The sequence below is a fragment of the Strigops habroptila genome, chromosome 13 (genome assembly GCF_004027225.2).
Source record: "Strigops habroptila isolate Jane chromosome 13, bStrHab1.2.pri, whole genome shotgun sequence".
NCBI lineage: Eukaryota > Metazoa > Chordata > Aves > Psittaciformes > Psittacidae > Strigops > Strigops habroptila.
Genome location: NC_044289.2, coordinates 14,849,071 through 14,872,161, shown reverse-complemented (window position 1 = coordinate 14,872,161; position 23,091 = coordinate 14,849,071). Strand labels below are relative to the sequence as shown.

Sequence of the window (23,091 nt, the reverse complement as noted above, 5' to 3'; positions counted from 1 at the left end):
TTTCCACTGAAATACATATCGCGACCCCCGTGGGCAGCACCGGTGGCCCCGGTGTGATGGAGCCCCATGGCCTGGGCGGCCTTAGATCGGTATCTTGGCAAGAAAGGAGCGTGTTTTGTCGCTGTCACGAGCGGGCAGCATGGCCGGCGCGGGGAGCGCACCCGCCTCCCTCCCACACAGTGTTTCCGACGTGGTGTTTTGCTGCCAGCGCTGTGTCACAAACACAAGAGATTCAATCTCACAGCGCTGGTTATGGTGGGGTGGGGGAGAAGGACGTGGTGGACTCTCCAGACCATGGTTGAAGGGAGCCAAGGTGGTTCCTGGGGATGAAGGCAATGGTGACGGTGGTGGTGGGCCAAGGCCACCAGCCACAGGGTTTGCTGCTAAAGTGGCCATTGACACCTTAAGCAGGGTACAGAGAAGGAGGGAAGGGAAGGTGCCATGTTCTCAAGTGGTGGGAGCAGCCGGCCATAGGGGACGTGTTGGTGTGGGCATGTGGTTGGGTTTGCTGACGTAGAACATGGCTGCGTGGTGGCCAAACCTGGGGTGAAATGTGGATTTGCAGAGGGGAAATATGGGTGTGCTGAAGGAAAACAGAGATCTGCTGAGGGAATACATGGATCTACTGAGGAAAATCATCGTATGCTGAGGGGAAGTGCAGAACTTCAGAGATAAATAGGAATCTACTGTGGAAAGATGCAGATCTGCTGAGGAAGAACGGAGGGCTGTTATGAAGGGCTGCATCCATGATGTTTGAAGGAGTTTGAGTGTGTGGATTGGGATGGAGGATGTTGCTTTGCTCCATTCTCCCTCCAAGGAAGTCTTGTGGGATCTTCACCCCCATAGCAGAACCTGGGGGCAAACCCTCCTCAAGACCCACACATGGTCTTGTCTCCCTCAAGGATACTGACAGCACTGCTCAAACAACGTCTGCTGGAGCTTTATGCATGAAGGATGATGGCGGCTTGAGCACGGTGTAGAAAGAAGCCACCAGCCCCTCCAGCACTGGGCACAGCCATGCTCCTCCATGGGCCTGGTGGTGCTGCTGCCCATAGTCCCATGGCTGCTCCCCCTGTGCCCCAGCCCAGACCCCAGTGCCTGCCGCTCCTGCTGTGTCTGTGCTCAGGAGCTCTCCTGCCACCTATGCCAGGCACTACATTTAGCAGGTGCTGATGGAGCATCAGGGCTGGCTCCGAGCGTGGCTTTAAGCTGAGTGCCCGCAGGAACCCGGGTCTGTGCTGGCTTCTCAATCCACTTGAGGATGTATCCAGCCGGCTATTCCGAGCTCATCGCACCTGAGCCCACACTGAGGTACCACGGAGTCACTCTGCATATGGGCAGGGAGAACATCGCCCTCCTGGCCCTGCTCTCCTGCTGCCAGCTCCGAGCACAGGGGGAGGTTTGTTCCTCTTGGCCATCTCCAGCACAAGGATGCTGCGTTGGTCCTTTGAATCATGCAGGGAAGGAAAACACTCTGTGATCAACTACAGGGGTCACAGGCTCCTCTGACTAAATCCACCTATTGGGGCTGAGGTTACTCGAGCCTGCTTACAGCTTCCTGGAGACCATTAGGAGACCTGCTCCTGCTCCTCACCATGTATTGGGCAGCTCTGGTTCAGAAACAAGCTGGTGTTGGGGTGAGCTGCGTTTCACTTTGGATGCTGAACTGAAACAGGGGCTTGGTGCTGCTTAAGTGAAAGAGTGATGTGATCTGAGCTGAACTTCAGCTTCCTTGCAGCCATGAAGAACTGGTACCAGCCCTGCACTTGGATCTAGGGCATGATATTTCCTCCCTGGTGCATGGCAGCGAGAGGAGGGAGGTGGGGAATGAGAGTGTTTTGAGGGTTTTGAGGGGGGTTACCCTACCATTGCAGAGGGGTGGCAGGGAGCTCTCTGTCCCCACCAGCTTCCATGAGGAGGAGGCTCCCTTCCTGCCTTGGTAGCATCAGCCAGAGCCAGCACATCCCAAAGACAGGCTGTCCCTGGGGTGTAAGAGCTTCAGTGGTCACCGAGGAGAAACAACCAGCAGCTGCCTGTCAGCAGCACAAAGACTGAGCAGTGAGAACCGTTCCAACCTCCCACCACCGCCCGCAGCATCTCCCCTCCCAGGGCAAAAGGGCTGTGAATCCTTCATGGAAATGACGAGGAATGGCTCCATTCAAGAAAAACCAGAGAAAAAAAATTTATTCTTTTCCTTTATAAAATCTCTGCAATAAGTTATATATAGGCAAGTATTTAAATTAAAATAAATTACCTCCGCTCTATGCTGGGACACGAAGTCAAACTAAGATTTGTGTTTCTCTGAAAAAATAGGCCCTACATCTCCAATGTAAGATCTGAAAAAAATATCTATGCTTGGTGAGGAGGGAGGAGAACTCTGCAATAGACTGAAGGGGTTAAGGTGCGGTGCTGAAGCTGCCTGGCCCATGTGGCATCTCCACGTCCAGCTAAGTGCTAAGAGCATCTTCATCGTCGCTCCAGTCCGGAGGAGCATCCGTGCCGAAGTACCGATCACCAAAGTTCCCTGTGGGGAGGAAGGGAGATGCAGTCACAGCGCAGGGAGCCCCGGGACCCATCCTCCAGCGTGTCCGTGCCCCAGCAGGCAGCGAAACAAGAGCAGGTTTATCTGACAGCTTGAGCAGCACCAGAGCTGGTGTAGCAGCAGAACTGGAGCAGCCCGGGGGGCTGTGTTAGCACCCGTTGGCAGGGGTGTTTCCTGGCACAGCGGAGGTGAGGACAGAAGAACACAGCGAGCTCGTTTTGGAGGAGCTTGTTGAAGGTGGCAGCTTAAGGAATGAGGTGGGCACAGGTCTGCTCCAGATGTCCCAGCACGGCTTCTCCATCTGGGGCTGGGGGAGGCCCACGTGGATCAGCTCCCTCTGACAACAAGGCTACGGCTGCATCGATCCCAACACCCACAAGGCAGCAGGACCCAGAAGAGACAATGGGTCCCTGGGTCAAATAAGGCCAGGCTTAAGCTGCTGCTGACAACCAGGGCTTCACCTCCTTTGGTGAGTGGGCCAGAAGCACCAAACCCCTCCCGAAACAGGTCATTCCTCCCCAGATACTCACCGATGCCGGGGATTATTCGGAATAGGTCATTCACCTTCTTGTCCACAGCAGTGGTGATGATCTTCACCCGGGGAAAAGCATAGGCGACTGAGTGGACACCCATCTCCGCCATCAGCAGAGAGAGGAGGAAGATCTTGTCTTCTGGGACATCATGATCCTATATCAAGACAGAGACACGTTGGGGTAGGGGTATTTTAGGAACTTCATGGCCCATTCCTCCAGTGAGCAGCACTCAAGCACTCAATGGTCTTCCTGGAGCCACATCTTCTCCTCCCCTCTGTGGCCAGCCGGGGTTACTGGCCACAGGACCAAGAAACCAACTAAATCCCATCTGTTACTACACAAGGAAGGGGTGACTTGGTCAGCACATGGTTACAGAGTCACCCCAGCTTGCGCTGTCCCCCATCACACCCTCCTTCCCATGGCAGAGCCAGTTTCATCCCACAGCCCCTCAGCATGGCTGTGGCTGGTGTTTTGCACGTTACTTGGGAACAAACCCCCCTTTCCCTGCAGCGTTCCCGATGCTCTCCATACCAGCAGCACCCGCACTGCCATCATAGCCGCTGCGCCCGTGGACACCGTGCAGTCCATCAGGATGACGTGGTCTTCACTGATGTCCTTCGGCAGCCGCAGGTAGTGGAGCTGGGCAGGGGGAAAAGAGCAGCTTAGAGGCTGCAGGCGAATGGAACAACCCGAGCCCTTCTCTTGGAGGGGTGAAGGCTCTTTCCTGCATCTCCATCTCTCAGACCCCAGCTGTCAGCTTGGAGCCAGGCGCTGGTGCAAACACTTGGACAACAAACCAGCCCCTGCATGCACAACCATGCTGGCAAAGCCCACTTCAGAAGCTTTCAAAGCACTCACCCCCTGCCAGGACCAACACTCAGATCACTCAAGAGCTCTCAGGAAATCCCTGAGTCACCCCTGGCACGCAGAACAATGCCAGGAGCTGCCCATGGCACCCCAGGGCTTTACCTCTGGCTCGCCCGTGTTGCAGTTGGTCTGGATGAGGATGGTCCCGATGCGGACGTCCTTGCACACCGCGCGCAGCGCCGGCTCCATGGTCTCACCCGCGCGCAGGATGGACACCCCGGTGATCTGCAGCACACGCAGAGGTCACTGGGATGGTGTGGGAGCTGCACAGCACCAGTATGGCACTGGGGGATGTCACGGGCAACCCCAAAGCACATCCCCTCCAAGAGGGTTGTGTCGCTCCCGGTTCAGGCTCCCTCCCTCAGTAGGAAGCCAACAGTGGCACAAGGACACTGCTGATGGCACCTTGGCCACCAACCTGTATCATACTCATGACAGCAGGCACCAAACCCAGGCCTGATGGAAGCCCCAAGAAGCCAGGGCTGTCCTTCCCCTGCATCCACAGGGCTTTCAATGCAACCCCACAAGGTATCATCATAGCATCACAGAATGGTTTGGGTTGGAAAGGACCTTAAAGATCTAGTTCCAACATCTCAAACAAAAGGTGGTCTGAAATACTACTTTTTGGTCTAAATAGTACTTTTTGCTTCCACTTACTTGCTTCCCACTGTATGTCCTCCCTTCGTAGTCCTGTCCCTGAGGGGTCTGGACTGTGCAGCTCTACAAAAACCATGTGAGAAGTGTTACCAGGGGCTCTGATGTGTTACCAGAGCCATGCCTTGGCTCCACAGCATAAGGGAGCCTGTTTCCAGTCCATGAGGAAAGGGCTGGTACATGGGTAAGGTTGGAGGAGAAGCACCAGGACAGTCCCAGCTCCTTGACAGTTATGGGTTAGGGTTGGGAGAGGAATCACAGCACCTGGTGCCTCCCAGGTACAGCCCTGAACCCACCTGGAACGGGAGCAAGGAGAGCGCGTGCTCGATCAGCAACCGCATCAACCGCTTGGAGTAGAAGATGAACTCGTCTCTGCTGGTCTCCTTGTTCCTAGAGGGGAGGGAAAGGCACCGTAAGCTGTGGACCAAAGTGTGGCCCAGGAGATGCTGACAGAGGTCAGAGGCTCGGTGGACGAGGGCAACCCCTGTGTTGTCTGGCTCCCAGTGTCTTGTTTGCACGGCACCCCTGGGAACTGGGGTGGCAGTTTTAAGGTAGAAAGCAGAAAAGTTGTTGGCAAGGCCATGGAGCAGTCTCGGCACAGCTCCATCACTTAGGGGTCACCACCATCTGCCCTGTCCTCAAGCTGCACAAGGTGGATTTGGGAGTCCAAAGCCCAGCCCCATCCCACCCCAGGCGGCCACGGTGACGGGGGCTTTACCTGATGATGGTGTGCATGCCCCTCACCTGAGGGGTGCTCTTCAGCACGCTGAGGGTCTGAGGAAGGGGGTGGCACTGGTGGGCAGAGGCCAGGGCGGCCCTGAAAACCAAACACACGGTCAGAAGGGGCCTGGGGAAGGCTGGAGCACAGCACACGGCCGGAGCCATCCTCCCAGATGTCATCTCACACTGCAAACGCACACCAAGGCCATCCAGCCCTGCCCGGCCCCCTGCGATGGCGAAGGGACCTGCTCCTGTGAAGGCAGCGGGTGGTCGGTGGAGCCAGAGGGACCCTGTGGACCAAGGACCTGCCCTTCCTGCTGGGCAGTTGTGACCCATCGTGGTTTCCACTGGCTGGGAAGAAAGTGGAAAGTAAAATCAAACCCTTCTCCTGGCTCCAGAGTTACATCTGGTGGTGGGTCCTGAACTGGTGGGGTGAGGAGGAGCTGCTGTGGTTGTCTCTGTCCTACAAGTCTCACCAGGAACAGGACAGGAGCCGGGCCCACGGCGCTGGCACATGGCTCAACGTGGAGCCAGGAATGAGACCACTGCAGAGAGCGCCTGGTCCATTCAGGGACAGAACTGACACCAAATTAGGAACAGCTTCAAGACTTTACTGCTGGCCAGGGCTGGCTCTGTGTGACTCATCGCCACATAACTAATAGTGGAGCTATTCTTGGATCAAGGGAACACCATTCATGGGGAAGCGCACAATGGAGCCCCATTAGTCACCTCTCTCTTTGAGAGAGGCTGTAATGAGATGAAGGTCACATCTATTTGGCTTCTACAGGGCTGGGCAGGATGGACGAGCAACCTTGTCTGGGAGGAGGGCTGGGGTCCGAAAGCCACACGTCAGCTCACACACGTGCCAGCGGCTGCATCCCGGTCAGAGAGATGTTGGGGAGGAGAAGGGAGCAAACAGACGAAAGCACCAGGTGATTAAGATTCAAATCAAGCAGAAACCTGGATTAATTGCACACACACAGAGGCACACAAGCGGAGAAGAAGACAGAGAAGATGACTGGTAGGAATGGAGGAGGGCAGAGCTGGATGACTTGAGGCCTCCATCCACATAGCCATCTCCTGGTCTTGGCCAACCAACACCAAACGAGACATTCCCAAGGCCTGTGGGTACTTAAGGGCTCCTTGCTTTTGCCAGCTCTGGTCCTGCGTGGCATCAAAGAGCCTCTATGCAGGGAACGCTCCTGAGAGCCGTGGCAGCTCATGGCATGGGATGGGTTGTGTTCCCAACACAGGCTCCCGCTGCCCGCAGACCCCACCGCCTGTTTGGGACAAGCAGCCCTCAAGGCCCTGGACCTGCTGCCGGTGGAGCGAGCTCACTGTTAGTCACCACAACCCGGGTTAGCTGCCCTCAGAGATGCTCCCGCGCCAGGGATGTGCTGCTGGCAGCCCTCCTGCCTTCCCTCTGCCAGACCTGGGGCACAGCCCTGCCTAAACACACCCCAGGGATGCAGAACCATGCGGCGGGTGAGGACATGAGCCCTGCCTTTGGTAGAGGATGGAGCCTGCACAGGGGCTGCCTGCTTCTAGTGGAGCAGAGATTGACCCCCCAACACAGAGCCACACACTCGTGGCCCTGATGGGTTTGCCAAGGTGACAAAGCGCTCTTGCCCAAACTAGAGGAGCTGTAGGGTTGTAGCCCACGGGATTGTCTCCCACCCATCACAGCCCTGAGCTTCCCATGGGTACCTTTCCCTCCATCACCGCCAGGTCCATGTCACAGCATCCCACCACACCAGAGCCCCTCTCCTGCTCTGCTCTGTGGTGCTTCAGGTGAGACATGATGTGACCAACTCCTGCTCCTTGCTGCTGATGCCAGTAAGCGCTCCCTGCTCTGAGAGCAACCCTGGGTGCTTGGGAACACCTCTCCTGCACCCCGAGCTGCCAACAGCCCCCTCGGGAACACTGTCACCCAGCTTTCCACCCCTTCCTGTGACACCCACGCAGGGGCTGGTGCTCAGTGCAGGGATGGGGAGGTCTGGATGCAACCCCCTGCCCCTGACAGCAGGGAAGCACTTAGTGCTGTGGGCATCCCCACGGGGGAACAGCAGCAGGTCCCATTGTTGGGGTTGGGATAAAGATGCTCTGTCCCGTCCCCCCACCCTGGTTTGGACTGCACAGCCCCAGCAAAGCAGGACCCTGTGAGGCATCTGCCCGGGTTAGTGCCGCGGTTCACAGCCCTCGTCCCCATTCCTGGTGTTAGTGTCACAACCAAAACACTGCCGTTAGCGTTTGTCTCCTCACATATCCCAGCGCAGCTTCCTCTGGTCACCAGGTGGGAGGGATGTTCAAGAGACACAAGACAGGAGACACGAGAGTTTAAGGGGAGAGGGACAAACATGACATAAAACAGAGGAAAAAGCACTGTCATTAGTCAAAGGGGGGAAAAAAAGCCCCAACTGATCTATGGCTCCTGGACCTTCCTCATCGCCGCACAGACCCCAGCGCTCCTCCCTTGGTGACCAAGTCATGTCACGGCTGCTCTCCATGGCTCCGCTCCCGGCTCCATCCGCTCTCACCACCCTGGAGTCCTGGCAGGGACATTGTCCCATCCCTGCAACCCCAGCTGCAGCTCTCGGAGCCAGGAGGGAAGTGCTGCAATCCCAGAGCAACCACGGGCGCTCAAGGCCAAGCTTGCAAAACCTTCATCCAACCTGCCCTGCACCCATCCAAACCACTTGTGGGTGCCCACCTCCTGGAGACAGGATCTGCTCCGGCCTCAGAGCCGAGAGCACTAGGAACACGGGGAGAAACCCGGCTCTGAACAGGGAAGGAAAACCTTCCTTCCCCTGAGTGCCTGCCTGGGATCACCATCCCTTGGAGATGGTTGAGGCAGAGAGAAGAGCTCAGTCACGCCATTACAGCCGTGTTGCCTGTGGTGACACCCCATGTCCAGCTGTGCTGGAGGGAGGGATGGAGGGAGCAGGTCGCTGCCACCACGACCTGCAGGCAGTCTGGTTTGAGAGTGATGCTTCCTGTCCCCACCCCTGCCCGGCAGGACCGTGACGGAAAGTTCAGCTGGGCAGCACTGAGCACGTCAAGAATACGTTTCACTTCGGAAACTTATTTTTCCCCCCCCAGAACAAAAGCTTTGAAGGAAAAAAAAAATAGAAGAAGAAAGAAAGAAATATAGAAGAGAGAAAGGGGTGACCATCTCTCAGGAAGGCTTCGGGAACATCCTCAGCTCTTTGTTGAGCATGCTATCAAGCAGGAAGCAGACAAGAGACAACCAGCTACAAAGGAGCTAATGCAGTCAAGGCATTTCAAACACGTACAGCGGCTGGCTTTCAGGGCTGACATTTCAAACAAGGGCTGTTAAACTGCGCCACGGGTTGATATTTAAAGACACAATTGGCAAAGGGCATGCCAAGCTGATCCAGACTTTGGGGGGGGGGGGGGGAAGAGTGATGGGAGAGGGGAATGGGCTGAAAGGAGCTCTGGCTCCGGGGGCTGGGCTGGCTGCTGCAATAGTGCAGGAGGCATGGAACCAGGCTGGGAGCGCTGTGTCCCGCTGGCTGGGCTGCTCCAGGACAAACACTCACCTGGGCATGGATGGAGAGGGAATGTCTGCACGTAATTACATCATAATTACATGGGTAAACATGTGGGAAGCTGGGAAAGAAATATCCCAACTGCCAGGACACTAAGGTCTGACCTGTGTCCCGAGGGAATACAGAGGAAGGCAAGGATGCTCCCCAGCAGCCAGCAGTTACAGGAGGAGAACAAGGCTGCAGATCCAGGGAATGGCATCACTTTCTTTAAACTCCTCAGAATTCACCCATTTGATCAGCTGGGAATGAGGGAGAGGAGCTCCCTGCCTGTCCCAGCCATGCTCCGGGTCAGGAGAGGCAGCCAGGAGCACAAGGACCAGAGAAGCACCTCAGACTGGGATCAGATCCAAGCATCCAGGTTTTATTCTACCAGCTACAAAGGCCTCGCTGCGTCCCCAGGGCCACCAAAAGGCGGTGACATCAGAACAACAACCCTGACATTTAGATGGAGCCATTCAAGACAAGAGGACAGGGAATTGTTCTAGATGAAAAGGCCCACGTTTGCCAAGCACATCTCACTTCACATGCGTCTCCATCCACCTTGCTCCTCTTGGGAGCAGAGAGGAACTGATGGGAAACCACAGCAGCAGTAAAAGCTGCTCCAGGAGTGAAAACAGACTGTTTTGCAGGGATTTTTCTCCCAGACTTTCTGGCAGACGCATAAATAGAAACCATGAGCCTTAGAATATAAAAACAGTGGCTGTGATTATCACAGAGTTATTTCTGGAGGTCAGAGTTCCCATTCCAAACTCGCTATCCTGAAACTACCAATCCTTACTTGACATGTTATTAAATACCTGATTTAAGGTGCACCAAAAGGTCACCTGTACTGAGTGCACTTTGATTAAAGAGGAGAATCACTGGAGAGAAAGGAATTTTATATATGTGTGTATATATACAACATGAGTATATATACATATATACATACACACACACGTTAGTCTACCCTCTTCGTGTTATTCCTGTAATTTTAAAGGAACAGACTCTTTTCCACACTAAAAAGCACCTTCCCACCTGGACCTGCAGACACACAGGGAAGCTCTCACTGTCTGTATGGAAGTGTCAGGCCCCATGTTGGTGTTAGACAAGCCAACAGCAGTAAAATAAAGCACCCAGTTGCCTGCTCTAGGACATGAATGGCTCGAGCAGAAGTAAGTCAAGGCCCCTCCTGCTCATCTTAGGTATTTGAAAAGCTTCTTGTATGGCAAATGTAAATTTTAGGGTTACTTAAGTGTCTCTGTGCAGCGATGGAGATCTAAATGGAAACCCATTTGCAGGAATGCATCCCCTCTGCTTCCTACAAAAATACCTGGAAGCAAGAGAGCTGAAATCCCATCTGGATCCACACGCTGAAGAGGCTGAGTAAATCAATGTGTACTTTATACCCGCAGGCACTGCCAAACTAGAATCCTGCTGGATCAGGGCACAAGTGTTTTCTTAGACCCCAAGCAGTTGCTGCGTGGCCTTTAGACACTGCAGGGAAGTGGGTACCTCTCTCCACACTGAAGCTGGGTGTCATCAGACCTGGAGCTGAGCACCTCTGCACACAGGGAGGGATCCAGGGCGCCCATCACCCTCGAGCCACGTTGGTTAAGCTATTAACAGATGTTTAATGATGGTTAATCCTCAGGGATGGAGAGTGGCTCCGAACAACTGTTCATCTTAGAGGATGATGGGAAATAAAAGCGAACCCCAGGATGCAAACCTCCCTTCCTGGGGGTCCCCAGCTCACAAACCTGGCCCTGTCCCAGCTTCAGGGCTCAACCCTCACAGGACGAATACATCCCTGGGGAGCAGCCTTATCCCTGCTGGTCCCAAAGACAAGGACAAGGCGGCTGTTCATCAGCTTCTGTCTCGACTGCAGGTCAGGGTTAGGCCAAGCAGTGCCTGGCATTGGAAATGCCTCTGGCTGCACAGACAGGACAGAGTTAGGGGCTCTTACCTGACACTGAGTTCACGCTGCGGCAGCAACACAAAGACACAATGCAACCGGTATTAAGCATTGTCAACACCAGGGTCGATTCAAGATAAAAGAAAAGGAGAAATAGGAATATTTTCCTGCATTCACATGTAGCCTTTTCCCCTTCTTCCCCTCCCCAGGTAAATGAAAGCCCCCCCCAAGCCAGCCCCTCACAGCAGCACCCTGGGGAGGAGCTGCTGTGTTTGCTGGCTGCAGTGTCCAGCCATGAGTTTTCCTGGCCAGATCCCAGAGGATGGGTGAAACATCCATTTCCCATCATCTCCTGGCCCGTGCCCTCCTCAGCCCAGTGCTAACAATGACACCAGGACTTTGATCCATGCTCCCATGACCTAGAGTTTCAAAGCCAACTTCCCAACCAGCCAGCACTTAGTGCTATAAGTCCGGGCAGTCAGAAGATCCTGACTGCAGCCCTACGGAGAGCGGGATGCTCCAGGATGGGGTCCTGCCAAGATGCCTTTGCCTAAGAGCGGTCCCTCCCTGAGGCATTGGGAGGCACGATGCTGTCATTGCCAGCTCCCATCCAGGGGCCAAGCAGCTCCTGCTGTCTGGGGGCTCAGAAAGCCCTGCAGGAATCAGGCCCTTTCCTTTCAGGTGCATCCAACCTCAGGTCACACTCCTTCCATCACTCTGAGCATCTCCACCACTGAAACATCCAAGCTACAAACATGGGGTAGGAGGTTTTGCTGCTCAGGGAACAGCAACTCACAACCACATCATTTAACCAAGCGTCCCACTGGTCAGGACTGGCCCAGGACACCCAGAAGACTTGTTAAAGCCACTGATGGATCAGGGCTCAGGCTGAGTGTCAAATATGACAAGACTTTGGGGTTTGAAACCTATGGGCTGCACCCAATGTAGAAGTGGGAAAGTGGGCTCTTGGCTGGCAAGACTGCAGCAGTGTCTGCAATGGGGTGAAGAGAAGCCAGAGAGCTGAAGTACTGCAGGGTTTGGGGTGATGCTGGCCCTGGGAGGGCTGCACGCAGGGAGGGCACATCACGGGAGGATGGCTGGATTGTCCCCAGATGACCTGCTCTCAAAGGGAGGGAAGGAAGCTGCTGCTGGATCAGAGGAGCCCTGCACTAACCCCAGCACAAGGAGAAGGCAGTCTCCTTCCCCGAAACAGAGGGAGCAGGGCTGGGAGGAGTTCATGGGGACATGCCTGGAGCACGGGGGGAAGGCAGGCCGTGACCGTGGCACCCAGAGCACTGCCTCCTGCAATGCCACCACTGTTAGCACCCACAGGACCAGGCGCATCTTACCTCCTCCAGCTGGCTGTGGACGTGCTGAACAATCAGGTCGATCGCCACCGCGTTTCCACTCCCTGGGGGGAACCAAAAGCAAAAGAGACACAGCCTGGTCAGGACACGGTGCCAGCAGTGCCCAGAACGGGTTTCTTCCACAAGTTTAGATTAGACATTAAGGCAGAAGCTCTTCCCTGTGAGGGTGCTGAGGCGCTGGCACAGGGTGCCCAGAGAAGCTGTGGCTGCCCCATCCCTGGCAGTGTTCAAGGCCAGGTTGGACACAGGGGCTTGGAGCAACCAGCTCTAGTGGAAGGTGTCCCTGCCCGTGGGACTGGATGAGCTTTAAGGTCCCTTAAACCCAAACCATTTATGATCCTATGATTCTAAGAAGTTCCACACTGTGTTTAGAAACAGGGTGTACCCCGAACAACCCTTCCCTGGAAAAGCAGGACACATTCCTGCTTTTATTAAATTCTTATTTAGCAATCTATTATTGAACAGCTACAAGTCACCTCTAGCTCTTAAAGGTGGTAGGGCAGGAGACTGGCGAGGGAAAAGCACAGATTCTCCCCTTGCAACCTGCTTTTGGCCAGTGTTTGGAGCCACTTGGCTGGAGGAACCTTCACTTTGGCATGGGACAGCCACTGCCCTGTCCTCACCAGGCCAGCAGAGCTGCGGGCAGAGGGACGGGGTGTCTCAGTCCCACTGAGGATGGAGGCACGAGGCAGTACCTCGTGGGACGACGATGTCGGCCAGGCGCATGGTGGGCTGGATGTACTGGTCGAAGGCGGGCTTCACAAACTTGTTGTACTGCTTGATGACCCCCTCGATGTCGCGGCCGCGCTCGCTGATGTCCCTGCGCAGGCGGCGCACCAAGCGGATGTCCGAGTCCGTGTCCACAAAGATCTTCAGATCGAGGAGCTGAAACGAGACGGGAGGGAACAGACCCCACCAGGTTCAGTGTGTAACTCAACCAGACCTTCTCCACCAGCCGCAACCTGAGCGCTGAGCCCTGCGCACAGCACAGCACCAGTTTAACAGAGCTCAGCTCAGCTCTGCATCGCCTTTGAGGGAGCTCTGTCTCTGCAGCCCCTGAACCTGGCTGCCATGTGCCCCTTGCTCTCATGCCCCTGAGACCTGTTCACCTCCAAACCCCATCTCTATATTTAAGCAGCTCCCACACTTCGGCTGGATGTTATTAAAGAGCAAGGAGGAGACAAGAGAATTTAACACCAGCGGCACATTTAATCCTTGGCTTAACTCAGGAGCGCTGGCTTGTAACGCTGGGAGGGAGCCAAGCACCGCAGGTCAGCTCCTGATGCTGCCCTTAATTGTGAGACAAGAGCAGGGATGCTCTTGGGAATTCCGGGGGGATTTACCCAGCTGTCCACTGGAGGTCATCCTTGCTCCAGGAAAGTGCAACCCAGCCTCTCACTTGGAAAGAAGGAAAGTTTCTAGGCTGAGCGTGGCCAAGTCTGTGCGTTGCTCCCTGTCTCCTGCAGCACTTCTCATGTATCCAAATAATTCCCAAGAAAGCCTGACGTGCTGGATGAGGCCCTGCTAGGAACACCAGGCTTTGTGCAGCAGGACAGCAGGCTTTGCTTCTGGCTGTGAATGCATGCAGCATGGAGGTGGGCTCCTTCCAGTCTCTGCCCCACCACTGCCAGGGACCACTCGGCTCCTAGGACCCAGGAATGAATGGCTGAGACCAAGGTCTCCTGGGACTCCCTTTGTGCTGTGATATAAGGCTGCAGAACAAGGGGCTGAAGCACTTGGGCCTGTCAGGCTTCCCCAGAACCAACTCCAAACCCTTCCTCACCTTCAGGAGCTCCTTGTCTGCAAATGCCATGATGCCTTCAAAGATAATCACGTTGGCACCATACAGGGTTTTCTGTGGAGTCAAAATGGTTGTGGTCAGACACAGAACAAGTGTTCTGAGATATCCCGTCCTGGGAATCTCTCCTGGTTGTTAGTGACTGCAACAGCTCACCCCAAAAATGCACCCTTGAGCCAGGCAAGGAGCAGAGGGCGAGTCTGGCCACAAAAACCAGGGCTGGAGGGGTTCAGTTGTCCCCCTTGTCCCACCCTCTCTGCATCCCGTACCCATTCCTTCTTCCGGCTGTGGGTGGTGAAGTCGTAGATGGGGATCTTCACGCTCTTGCCTTGCTTCAGCTTCTTCAGGGTGGCGATGATGAGGTCGAAGTCGAAGGCGTCGGGGTGGTCAAAGTTGAAGTCATTGCTGGCTGCCTGCTCCTGCTGCTGCTTGGTTAATACCTGCCCATAGAGGAGAGGTAAGTGCGCTTGGTCATCCCCACCAGCAGCCTTCCCTTCCCACCACCATCCCCAGCAACCTCTCCCCGTGTCCCAAGAACCATCTGAATGGGAAAACATGAGGCCGACACTAAACCCACACCTTGTTTCCCAGCAGGATCAGCCCAAGGAGTCCGGGCAGGACAACGCGCAGCCTCACCTTGTAGAAGGAGTCCATGGACAGCAGAACCACCCAAGGGACATCAAGAGCCTCAATGATCATGGTGGCCACCGTGGTCTTCCCAGAGGCACTGCCTCCTCCCAGGCCTGCCAGGGAAAAGGGGATGAAGTCACCAACCCCACAGTCTGCCTCTGCAAGCAGGGGCTAGAGCCCTGGTCCTGCTCTGCTGCACTAAGTTGGAAGAACATCCAAAGAGGGAGATCAACAAAAAAGAGATTATCCTTGAAAATGTCGAGTGGCACAAGCTGTAACTGCCAGCAATGTGCACAGCAAAAGCTGGGAAACCTTTCATTGGAGGGTTGTGTAACAGGAGGAGAGCTGGCATGAGAACCAGCCCAGACCAAATCCCTGGGAACTCATAACAACCCAGGCAACAAGAGTGAAGGGAACAACAAGCACAGATTGTGGTCTGCCCAGTGCCTGCTATAATCCATCACCCCCATCTGCAAGCTCTCAGTTTCTGCCCAATCCCACAGCTCACCCTCAACGCTGCACTAACCATGGGGACTCTCCCTGCTCCTCTCTGAGCAACTCACAGCCTGGAACCTGGAGCCAACCTCCTGTTTTCCAAGGAGGTTGCGGGGCAGGAATCCCCACACGCTGCCTCTGCCTACCTATGACGAAGGCCTCTTTGGACTGTGTGCCATGCTCGTTGTACCACGGTGGCCGCCCAGCCGTGTAGATGGTCCTCTTGCTGGTCCGCAGCAGCGGTGGCTCCGACTTGCACTGGCTCGTGGTCCGCTTCCGAGGTGGCTTCGTGGAGCCCACTGCCGGGTACAGCCGGTCCAGGGACTCAGCGCTGCTGTTGCTGGGGATGGAGAGAGGAAAGAGCTCAGTCACCAGTGATGGGGAAGGGGCTGCGCTCCTGGTGTGTGGAAGTGGGGTCTTCATGGGATTGCACCCTGCATGGGTGAGGGATGCAATGGAAAAGGGGGAGAAGCAACCACAGCGCTGCTGCAGCACTGCCAGCACCCACCCCTCTGCGACCCCATGGCAAACACCAAGGAATTCTCACACGGGACCAATTTGAACCTGGAAAAGGCTCAACACAAGCATCACTTCTTACAGCCCTACTGCCTGGGCAATGTCTCCATCAAATGAACACGCCAGCAAGCTCTCAAAAGCATGGAGGGATGTTATTACAAAGGGCAATAACCTGTCCTGATGTGCCAAGGGACCTTCCTGGGGGATGGAAGCCAAACACATGAGCTACAGCTCAACCACCCTCACCCCCCCATGCACAATCCCTTTCCTCTCCCCACTTCGAGCACTCCGTTCCCACCCAAACCTCTAGTTCTCCACACTTCAGGCCTGAAACCCCTGGGGCTGCCAAGCCCTTCACATCTGCTTTGCTGTGCTTCCTGAGCGAGCACCGAGCACGCCGGGGCCTTGAAGCTACTAAATGCCTCCCTCTTATCTCCCCTCCCACCACAGCCCCGGGAACAAACCACCCTCCGGAGCCCGTTCCAGCTTGGCAGCGGGAGAGCAGCGGCTGGGAGGCGATAAGTGGCCCCTGGCCAGGAGATAAGCCGCACGCATGGGCATGGGGAGGATTATTTATACCAGCTCCTGCTCCTCCCCTGTTCACCACCTCCGAGGGATGCCTCCTCCCCATGAGAAGGTGCAAAGGGCTCTCCCTGGTCATGCAGTTCCTCTGTCCATCCGTGACGGGGCTGGAAATGAACCCTCTGCAAGGTCAGAGCAGGGGCATTACACGCTTCAAACCCAGCATGGGCTGGTACAGCTCTATGGGGCTTTTTGCTCTTAAAAGGGCTTAAAGTGCAGGGCTTTACAGATTTTGGGTTGGTTTTAAGCTGTTTTGGTATGAAGGTTAATTCCCTTCCCCCCCCCCCAGCCTTTTTTAGGATGATTTCAGATAAAGCTGAACATTTGAGAGCAGCCATCTGTACAGAAAGTGACCGAGCGGGATCCCCCGGCACGCGATGCCCATCTCCTGCACCAGCACATCCCCAGCATGGAGACAGGGAGTTGCTGGGATTTGCTGAGCTCCTACCCCCGTGCTGGGCACCCCAACCATCACTTTAGAGGGACATGGACCTGCTTGAGCCAGTTCAGAGGAAGCCATGAAGATGCTGCGAGGGCTGGAGCAGCTCTGCTCTGGAGCCAGGCTGAGAGAGCTGGGCTGGGGCAGCCTGGAGAAGAGAAGGCTCCTGAAGGGGAGACCTTAGAGCAGCTCCAGCGCCTAAAGGGGCTCCAGGAAACCTGGAGAGGGGCTTTGGACAAGGGATGGAGGGACAGGACAAGGCGGAATGGCTTTAACCTGCCAGAGGGGAGATTGAGATGAGCTCTGAGGCAGAAGCTCTTCCCTGTGAGGGTGCTGAGGCGCTGGCACAGGGTGCCCAGAGAAGCTGTGGCTGCCCCATCCCTGGCAGTGCTTACTCGGGAGAGCAGAGCCTCCCGCAGCGCTCGCCTGTCGCATGGAGACCGGCGGCATTCCCAGAGGAAAACCGGCCGAGCAGCCCCGGGCTCTGGAGTAAGCGCAGTCCCAGGAGAGGGGCTGGGACACAGATGAAAGGAGACGGTTTATTTCCTGGTAAACAACTGTGTTTTTGTCACCTTTGCTTTTACCGAGCCAAGATGATTTGTTTATGCACCGGCGGCTGATGCCAGCCCCGCGCTGGGAATAGCGAACGGTGGCTCATTGCTGCTGGGGGGAGACTGAAACACCCCGTCTGGGTTTGCTCCTCCTGCCACCTCTGCACAGAGACAAACCCCAGGAGGCTTCCTGACGGTCTCACCTCCTCATGGTGCTTTTTAAAGCCATAGAATCAGAGACTGGTTTGGGTTGAAGGGACCTTCAAGCTCATCCAGCTCCAACCCCTGCCACGGGCAGGGACACCTTCCACTAGAGCAGGTTGCTCCAAGCCCCTGTGTCCAACCTGGCCTTGAACACTGCCAGGGATGGGGCAGCCACAGCTTCTCTGGGCACCCTGTGCCAGCGCCTCAGCACCCTCACAGGGAAGAGCTTCTGCCTCAGAGCTCATCTCAATCTCTGCTCTTCCCTGTCCCAAGAGCTGACCTGCTTTGCCTCTTCTCATCCAAACACTTCACGACTTCCACCCAGCTCCTGGTTCTACGGATGTCTATCCGCACCATCTCTCTCTATACAAGAGGTGGATACTCAGCACCGCCCCAAGCAGCCTTTCCCATGATCTATGGCAGACCAGCCGGGCCGTGGGGAGGCTGTGGGGCTGCCCTGCAGCTCTGCAAAGGTCATGCACTTTCTCCTAACGTTACACTCGAAGCGTTGTACATGTTTTCTGTGCCTGCCTTTGCCAGGAAGGGCCTCTCCCCGCCTCCGAAGGAACGGCTCATCCCACCATCTCGCTTGGCCATTTCTTCCTGTCGCTTTATAAGCAACAAAGCCCACGCAATGCCCCTACCTGCAAGTAAAGCCCCCAGAGGAAGGGACTCACTACTTATAGGTGAAGTTAATGCTGTTCTACCCAAAAGACAGTCCCTGTTCCACGCAGACCCTTCCCAAGCAGAGTGCTCCCCCTGGGTACCAGCAGCACCATACTAGCAAGGTGAATATGAAGCAAACATCTCCCTGGGCTTGGTAACCCCTCTCCTAAGAAGCCTTCCTGGCTGACACCAGCTCCCCACAGACTGTCCCCAGCTTTTGGGGACACTTTGCCTTCCCTACAGCTGCTGGAGGGTGCCAGGAGGAAGCCTGACCCCATGGGATGCTCAGCAATGGGGTCTAAAGGAAGCATTTTGCTCCCATTTATCCCAAACATGGATTTATTGGAGTGAGAGGAGCACCCCTCTCCCTTCCCCACCGCCACTCCCATTCCCGTGCCCTCCATGCTAAGTCTCCCTGCATCCCACCACCCTCCAACCCTGTCCATTCCGGATCCATGCTGGGTAGGAGGGGAAATGCAGCATGTCCCAACAGATCCCACAGGGAAAATGGCAAAGCCCCAGACGTGAGCTCGGAAGCAAACAGGAAAGCACATCCTCAGCTCTGCACCCCATGAACACCAACCAACCACGCACCCACCCCTCCAAACCCCCCACGAGCCCCTGCAGCCCGTGTCCCATGGGAAGCTGATCCTTCCCCTGGCTGCTGCCTGCAGGGAAGCGGGACCAGGACACCAGGCTTGGCTCCAGCACGCAGGGACCGAAAGCAACGAGGTGAAACCCCAGCAGAGACCCCCCCAAAACCAAAGCAGGAACTCACCCACCATCCGTGCCCAGCGCCCAGCAGCCCGATATGCGGACACTGGAGAAGGCTGGGGGGCTGCTCATGTCCCAAGCGGGGCTTGAGGGTATCACCCCCTGTCCCCCAACCTCCTGCTGGTGCCGTGGCGAGGGGACAGCGGGTGAACCTCGGTGCCTGGAGCCATGCACAGGAGCGTCCCCAAGGCACAGGGACCCCCCAGCAGCTCCGGAGGGGGGGTTTGGGGCTGGAAGATGGAGGAGGAAGGAGCCCTGCGGGGGGAGTGTCTCCGCTGTGGCTGTGGAGTGGTCAGTGCTCATAAGAGGATAGCTTAACCCCGAGATTACGTTCATTACCTGATATTAATAGCACTGGCTTGATTAAAGACAAAGCGGGGGGGTGGGGGGTGAGCTGACACCTCCCCTCGCTGCCCTTTGCACAGGGCACGGGGCTCGCGCAGCTCCCTTTGGATGTGGGGGGCTCCGGGGCACTGTGGGGACATCGCTGCCCCCCAACCGGTAAGTGCATGGCCATGGGGAGTGGTGAGGAAGAGGAGGGTGAAGGGGCAAACAGCGCGGGGTGGGGATGGAGGGGGAACCCCACCAGCACCCCACATCCAGCCAATGGAGCCGGATGAGGCTCAGGGTGCTGCTGGGGGGGGGGTTTGGTGCAGGGTTTATCCCACTCCCATAGACCCCAGCAGTGGGAGATCCACCTGGGACCCCCCCCCCCTGGTGCTGAGGTCCCCAGGGAAGAGCTGCCCCACACGTCCCCTCGTCCCTGGGATAAACAAGCGGGTGAAACTCAACACTCCCGGGCTAAGAATAACGTCCCGCTGGGTGCTGAGCCCTGCAGGCTGCTCCCCCCGGCCCCCCCCGGGCTCCTCTCCCTGTGCCAGGCAGGGCAGGGAGCCCAGCACCCAGCGCCAGCAGCACCCGGAGGGCTGGACACACAGCGAGGGTGGGGATGGGCACCCCTGTAGGGACAGGACAAGGGGAATGGCTTTAACCTGCCAGAGGGGAGATTGAGATGAGCTCTGAGGCAGAAGCTCTTCCCTGTGAGGGTGCTGAGGCGCTGGCACAGGGTGCCCAGAGAAGCTGTGGCTGCCCCATCCCTGGCAGTGTTCAAGGCCAGGTTGGACACAGGGGCTTGGAGCAACCTGCTCTAGTGGAAGGTGTCCCTGCCCGTGGCAGGGGTTGGAGCTGGATGAGCTTTAAGGTCCCTTCAACCCAAACCAGGCTGGGATTCTATTTGCAGAGGGTCCTGGGGCAGAGCAGCAGCCACCACGGAGCGCTTGGCTGATGGGAGAGGAAGGAGATGGTGAAGGACGCACCAAAACATCACAACAAGGTCCTTCAGTCACCGAATGAGCCCTGGCACAGTGAGATGAGAGCTCAGCTCCAGCGCACCCACCATGAGGGGGTATGGGCAGGATGCTCCCCACCCTCAGCATCAAGCAGGGCTGAATGCCTGGAGATGGGGCTAAAGATGAGGAGAAGACCCCTTCCTCCTCTTCCTCCTCCTCCTCCTCGTGTTCCAGAGGCCAGGAATACATGCTGCATCCCGGTGTCATCAGCAAACCCCCACTGAACATGGGGGGCACCAGCTCCCTCCTGCTCCTGCCCAGCAACAGGACCTAAAGGGGAGAATGTCACCCCAGAACACATCTGGAGCGACACAGCGCTGATGGAAAGCAGGGCCAAGGGGCTGGTTCCTCAGCAGGGGCTGCAGGAGGAGCGGGATGAGGATGGGAGGAGTGAAGTGAGCAAAGATCAAGGGAACCTTTTCCCACCCATGATTTCACTCGGGCTCCCCTTTCCCTGAAAAAGCTCCTTCAGAAGTTTAAAACCACAATTCCCTTGCGCAGCAATCCCTATTCCTTCTCACGGAAGAAGCAAAAGACAAGGGACAAGGAGCCTGGTGGCCGGGAGCCCTTCCCAAGGAGACATTGTTCCTTATCGCACGCTCCCCGGTGCCATTTTTCCTGCTTTTGTTTCAAAGCTCCCAGCGACGGGAGCAGCATTCCCAGCGGCTCACCCAACATCCCAGACACGGATGGGAATCACCCGCACTGGCTCCAAACCCCAGCTGTGACCGAGCCTTCCTCCTGGCACGCACTCATCCGCAAATCTCTGCTTCCCAATTCCCTTCCCCATCTCTGAGCTCTTGCACAGGCTGAAATTCCTGGTTTTGGGATGTTTTTCCTTCTAAATGATTTTTAAGCATGAATCTGTCCTCTCTAATCAGAACCTCCAGGAACTGGGCTTAAAATTGGGAGAAACAGGAAAGCTGGTACAAAGGCTGGGTCCTCTTTTCCTTAAGGTGATGGGAAGCTGCTCACTGGGCTTTCCTTGGGATTTGAGGATCATTTTGGTCCCTACAACCCACATATTGTTGGTGGTACCAAACCAGGAACATCCCCTGTAGGGATCTGGGTGAGACAGGGCTGGATCCCAGCACCCTGTGAGCAAGCCAGGCCGGAGAGGATGATGTGCAGGGAGTCGATAAGGAAAGGCTTTAGGAAGCCCTAAGCGTTGGGATGGAGGAACCTGCCCAAGGGATGGAGGGACACAGTCATGGGATGGAGAAACTGGGGTGTGGGATGGAGGAACCCATCCAAGAGATGGGGAATCTGCCCAAGGGATGGAGAAACAGAGCAATGGGATGGAGGAACAGAGTCATGGGATGGAAGAACCCACCCAAGGGATGGAGAAACACAGTCATGGGATGGAGGAACACAGCCATGGGATGGAGAAACTGAGCTGTGGGATAGGGAATCTGCCCAAGGGATAGAGGAACCGAGCTGTGGGATGGAGAAACCCATCTAAGGGATGGAGGAACACAGCCATGGGATGAAGAAACTGAGCTGTGGGATGGAGAAACCGGGCTGTGGGATGGAGAAACACAGCCATGGGATGGAAAAACCCATCCAAGGCATGGGGAACCTGCCCAAGGGATGGAGAAACACTGCCATGGGATGGAGGAACACAGCCATGGAACGAAGAAACCCATCCAAAGCATGGGGAATCTACCCAAGGGATGGAGAAACTGAGTTGTGGGATGGAGAAACCAAGCTTTGGGATGGAGGAACACAGCCATGGGATGGAGAAACACAGCCATGGGATGGAGAAACACAGCCACGGGATGGAGGAACACAGCCATGGGGTGGAAGAACAACCATGGGATGGAGGAACACAGCCATGGCATGGAGGAACACAGCCATGGGATGGAGGAACACAGCCATGGGGTGGAAGAACAACCATGGGATGGAGGAACACAGCCATGGGATGGAGTGACCTGCCTACCACTCCACAGCCATTAACTCCAAGGTGCTGCCCAGTTGCCCCATGGTGCCAAGCCAATGCTCCAACCCCATCCAACACAGCTCCCAGTCCTCCCACTTCACCCCATATACACATCACTTGCTTATATGATGTTTTTTGGGTGGAAAACCTGCACTTTCAGCTCCTCCAGCAGCACCTCGTGTTTGTTGCACCCAATGCATGTGCCACCAAAACCCAGCGGGAAAACGCCTATAAAATCACTAAGGAACAAGGAAATAAACCGGGATTGGGGGGAATTAATGGGTGGGGAAGAAGGAGAAGGGGGTTTCGGGTGGGAAAAGGAAGCAGCGATGGGATGGGGAGGCCCCACTCGCGGAAGTAGCATCGGCGGACAGGGACCGCGATCGTAACGCCCCGGAGCCGCCGGACCGGCGGCTCCGGGGCGTTGCGATCGCGGTCCCGTCCCCAAACGCTTGTAACGGGTTCGGGTTCGGGTTCTTACCTATCGTGCGGCTCCGCTGGAGCCCCTTCGGCCACCGGGGCCGCGGCCATGGCGCTGCGGGGATGGGCGGGATCGGGGCGGCCGGAGGCGGAGCTGCCGCGGGGATGTGCGGGATTTGTAGTGCGGGGATGGGGACGCGGGACTGGGGTGGGAGAGGGGTGATAAGGGGGTGTTATGGGGTGTAAAGGGGTGTTGTGGGCGTGGAGGGGTGCTGTGGGGTGCAGATGGGTGCTTTGGAGGTGCTTTGGGCATCACTGGGTGCTTTGGGTATGGATGGTTGCTGTTGGGTGCAAATGGGTGCTGTAGGATGGAGATGGGTGCTTTGGGCGTGTTTGGGTGCTGTAGGATGCAGATGGGTGCTGTAGGGTGCAAATGGGTGCTGAAGGGTGCACATGGGTGCTTTGGATGTGGGGGGGTGCTGTGGGCATCACTGGGTGCTTTGGATATGGATGGGTGGTGTTGGGTGCAAGCGGATGCTGTGGGCATAAGTGGGTGCTGTTGGATGCAGATGGGTGCTTTGGGCA

General features: G+C 56.3%; 1 protein-coding gene across 3 annotated transcripts; it reads right to left on the bottom strand.

Moving 5' to 3' along the window:
- Window positions 1–2,159: 2,159 nt before the first annotated feature.
- On the bottom strand, window positions 2,160–22,639 carry UCKL1 (uridine-cytidine kinase 1 like 1). Of its 3 annotated transcripts, none has more exons than XM_030503352.1 (15): window positions 22,568–22,639; window positions 15,213–15,406; window positions 14,578–14,684; window positions 14,211–14,381; window positions 13,927–13,998; window positions 12,839–13,028; window positions 12,126–12,187; window positions 7,579–7,598; window positions 5,315–5,413; window positions 4,893–4,986; window positions 4,600–4,662; window positions 4,045–4,167; window positions 3,607–3,714; window positions 3,073–3,229; window positions 2,160–2,524 (listed from the first exon to the last, which is right to left on the bottom strand). In XM_030503352.1, the coding sequence occupies exons 1-15, from the start codon at window positions 22,615–22,617 to the stop codon at window positions 2,448–2,450; spliced, it is 1,587 nt and encodes a 528-aa protein (XP_030359212.1). In that variant the 5' UTR covers window positions 22,618–22,639; the 3' UTR covers window positions 2,160–2,447. The 3 variants fall into 3 exon arrangements, with proteins under 3 accessions (XP_030359212.1, XP_030359214.1, XP_030359215.1); XM_030503354.1 differs by lacking the exon at window positions 7,579–7,598 and adding an exon at window positions 10,828–10,844 and having other exon boundaries at window positions 2,167–2,524; XM_030503355.1 differs by having other exon boundaries at window positions 2,167–2,524; window positions 15,213–15,403; window positions 22,568–22,635.
- Between the last annotated feature and the right edge of the window lie 452 nt (window positions 22,640–23,091).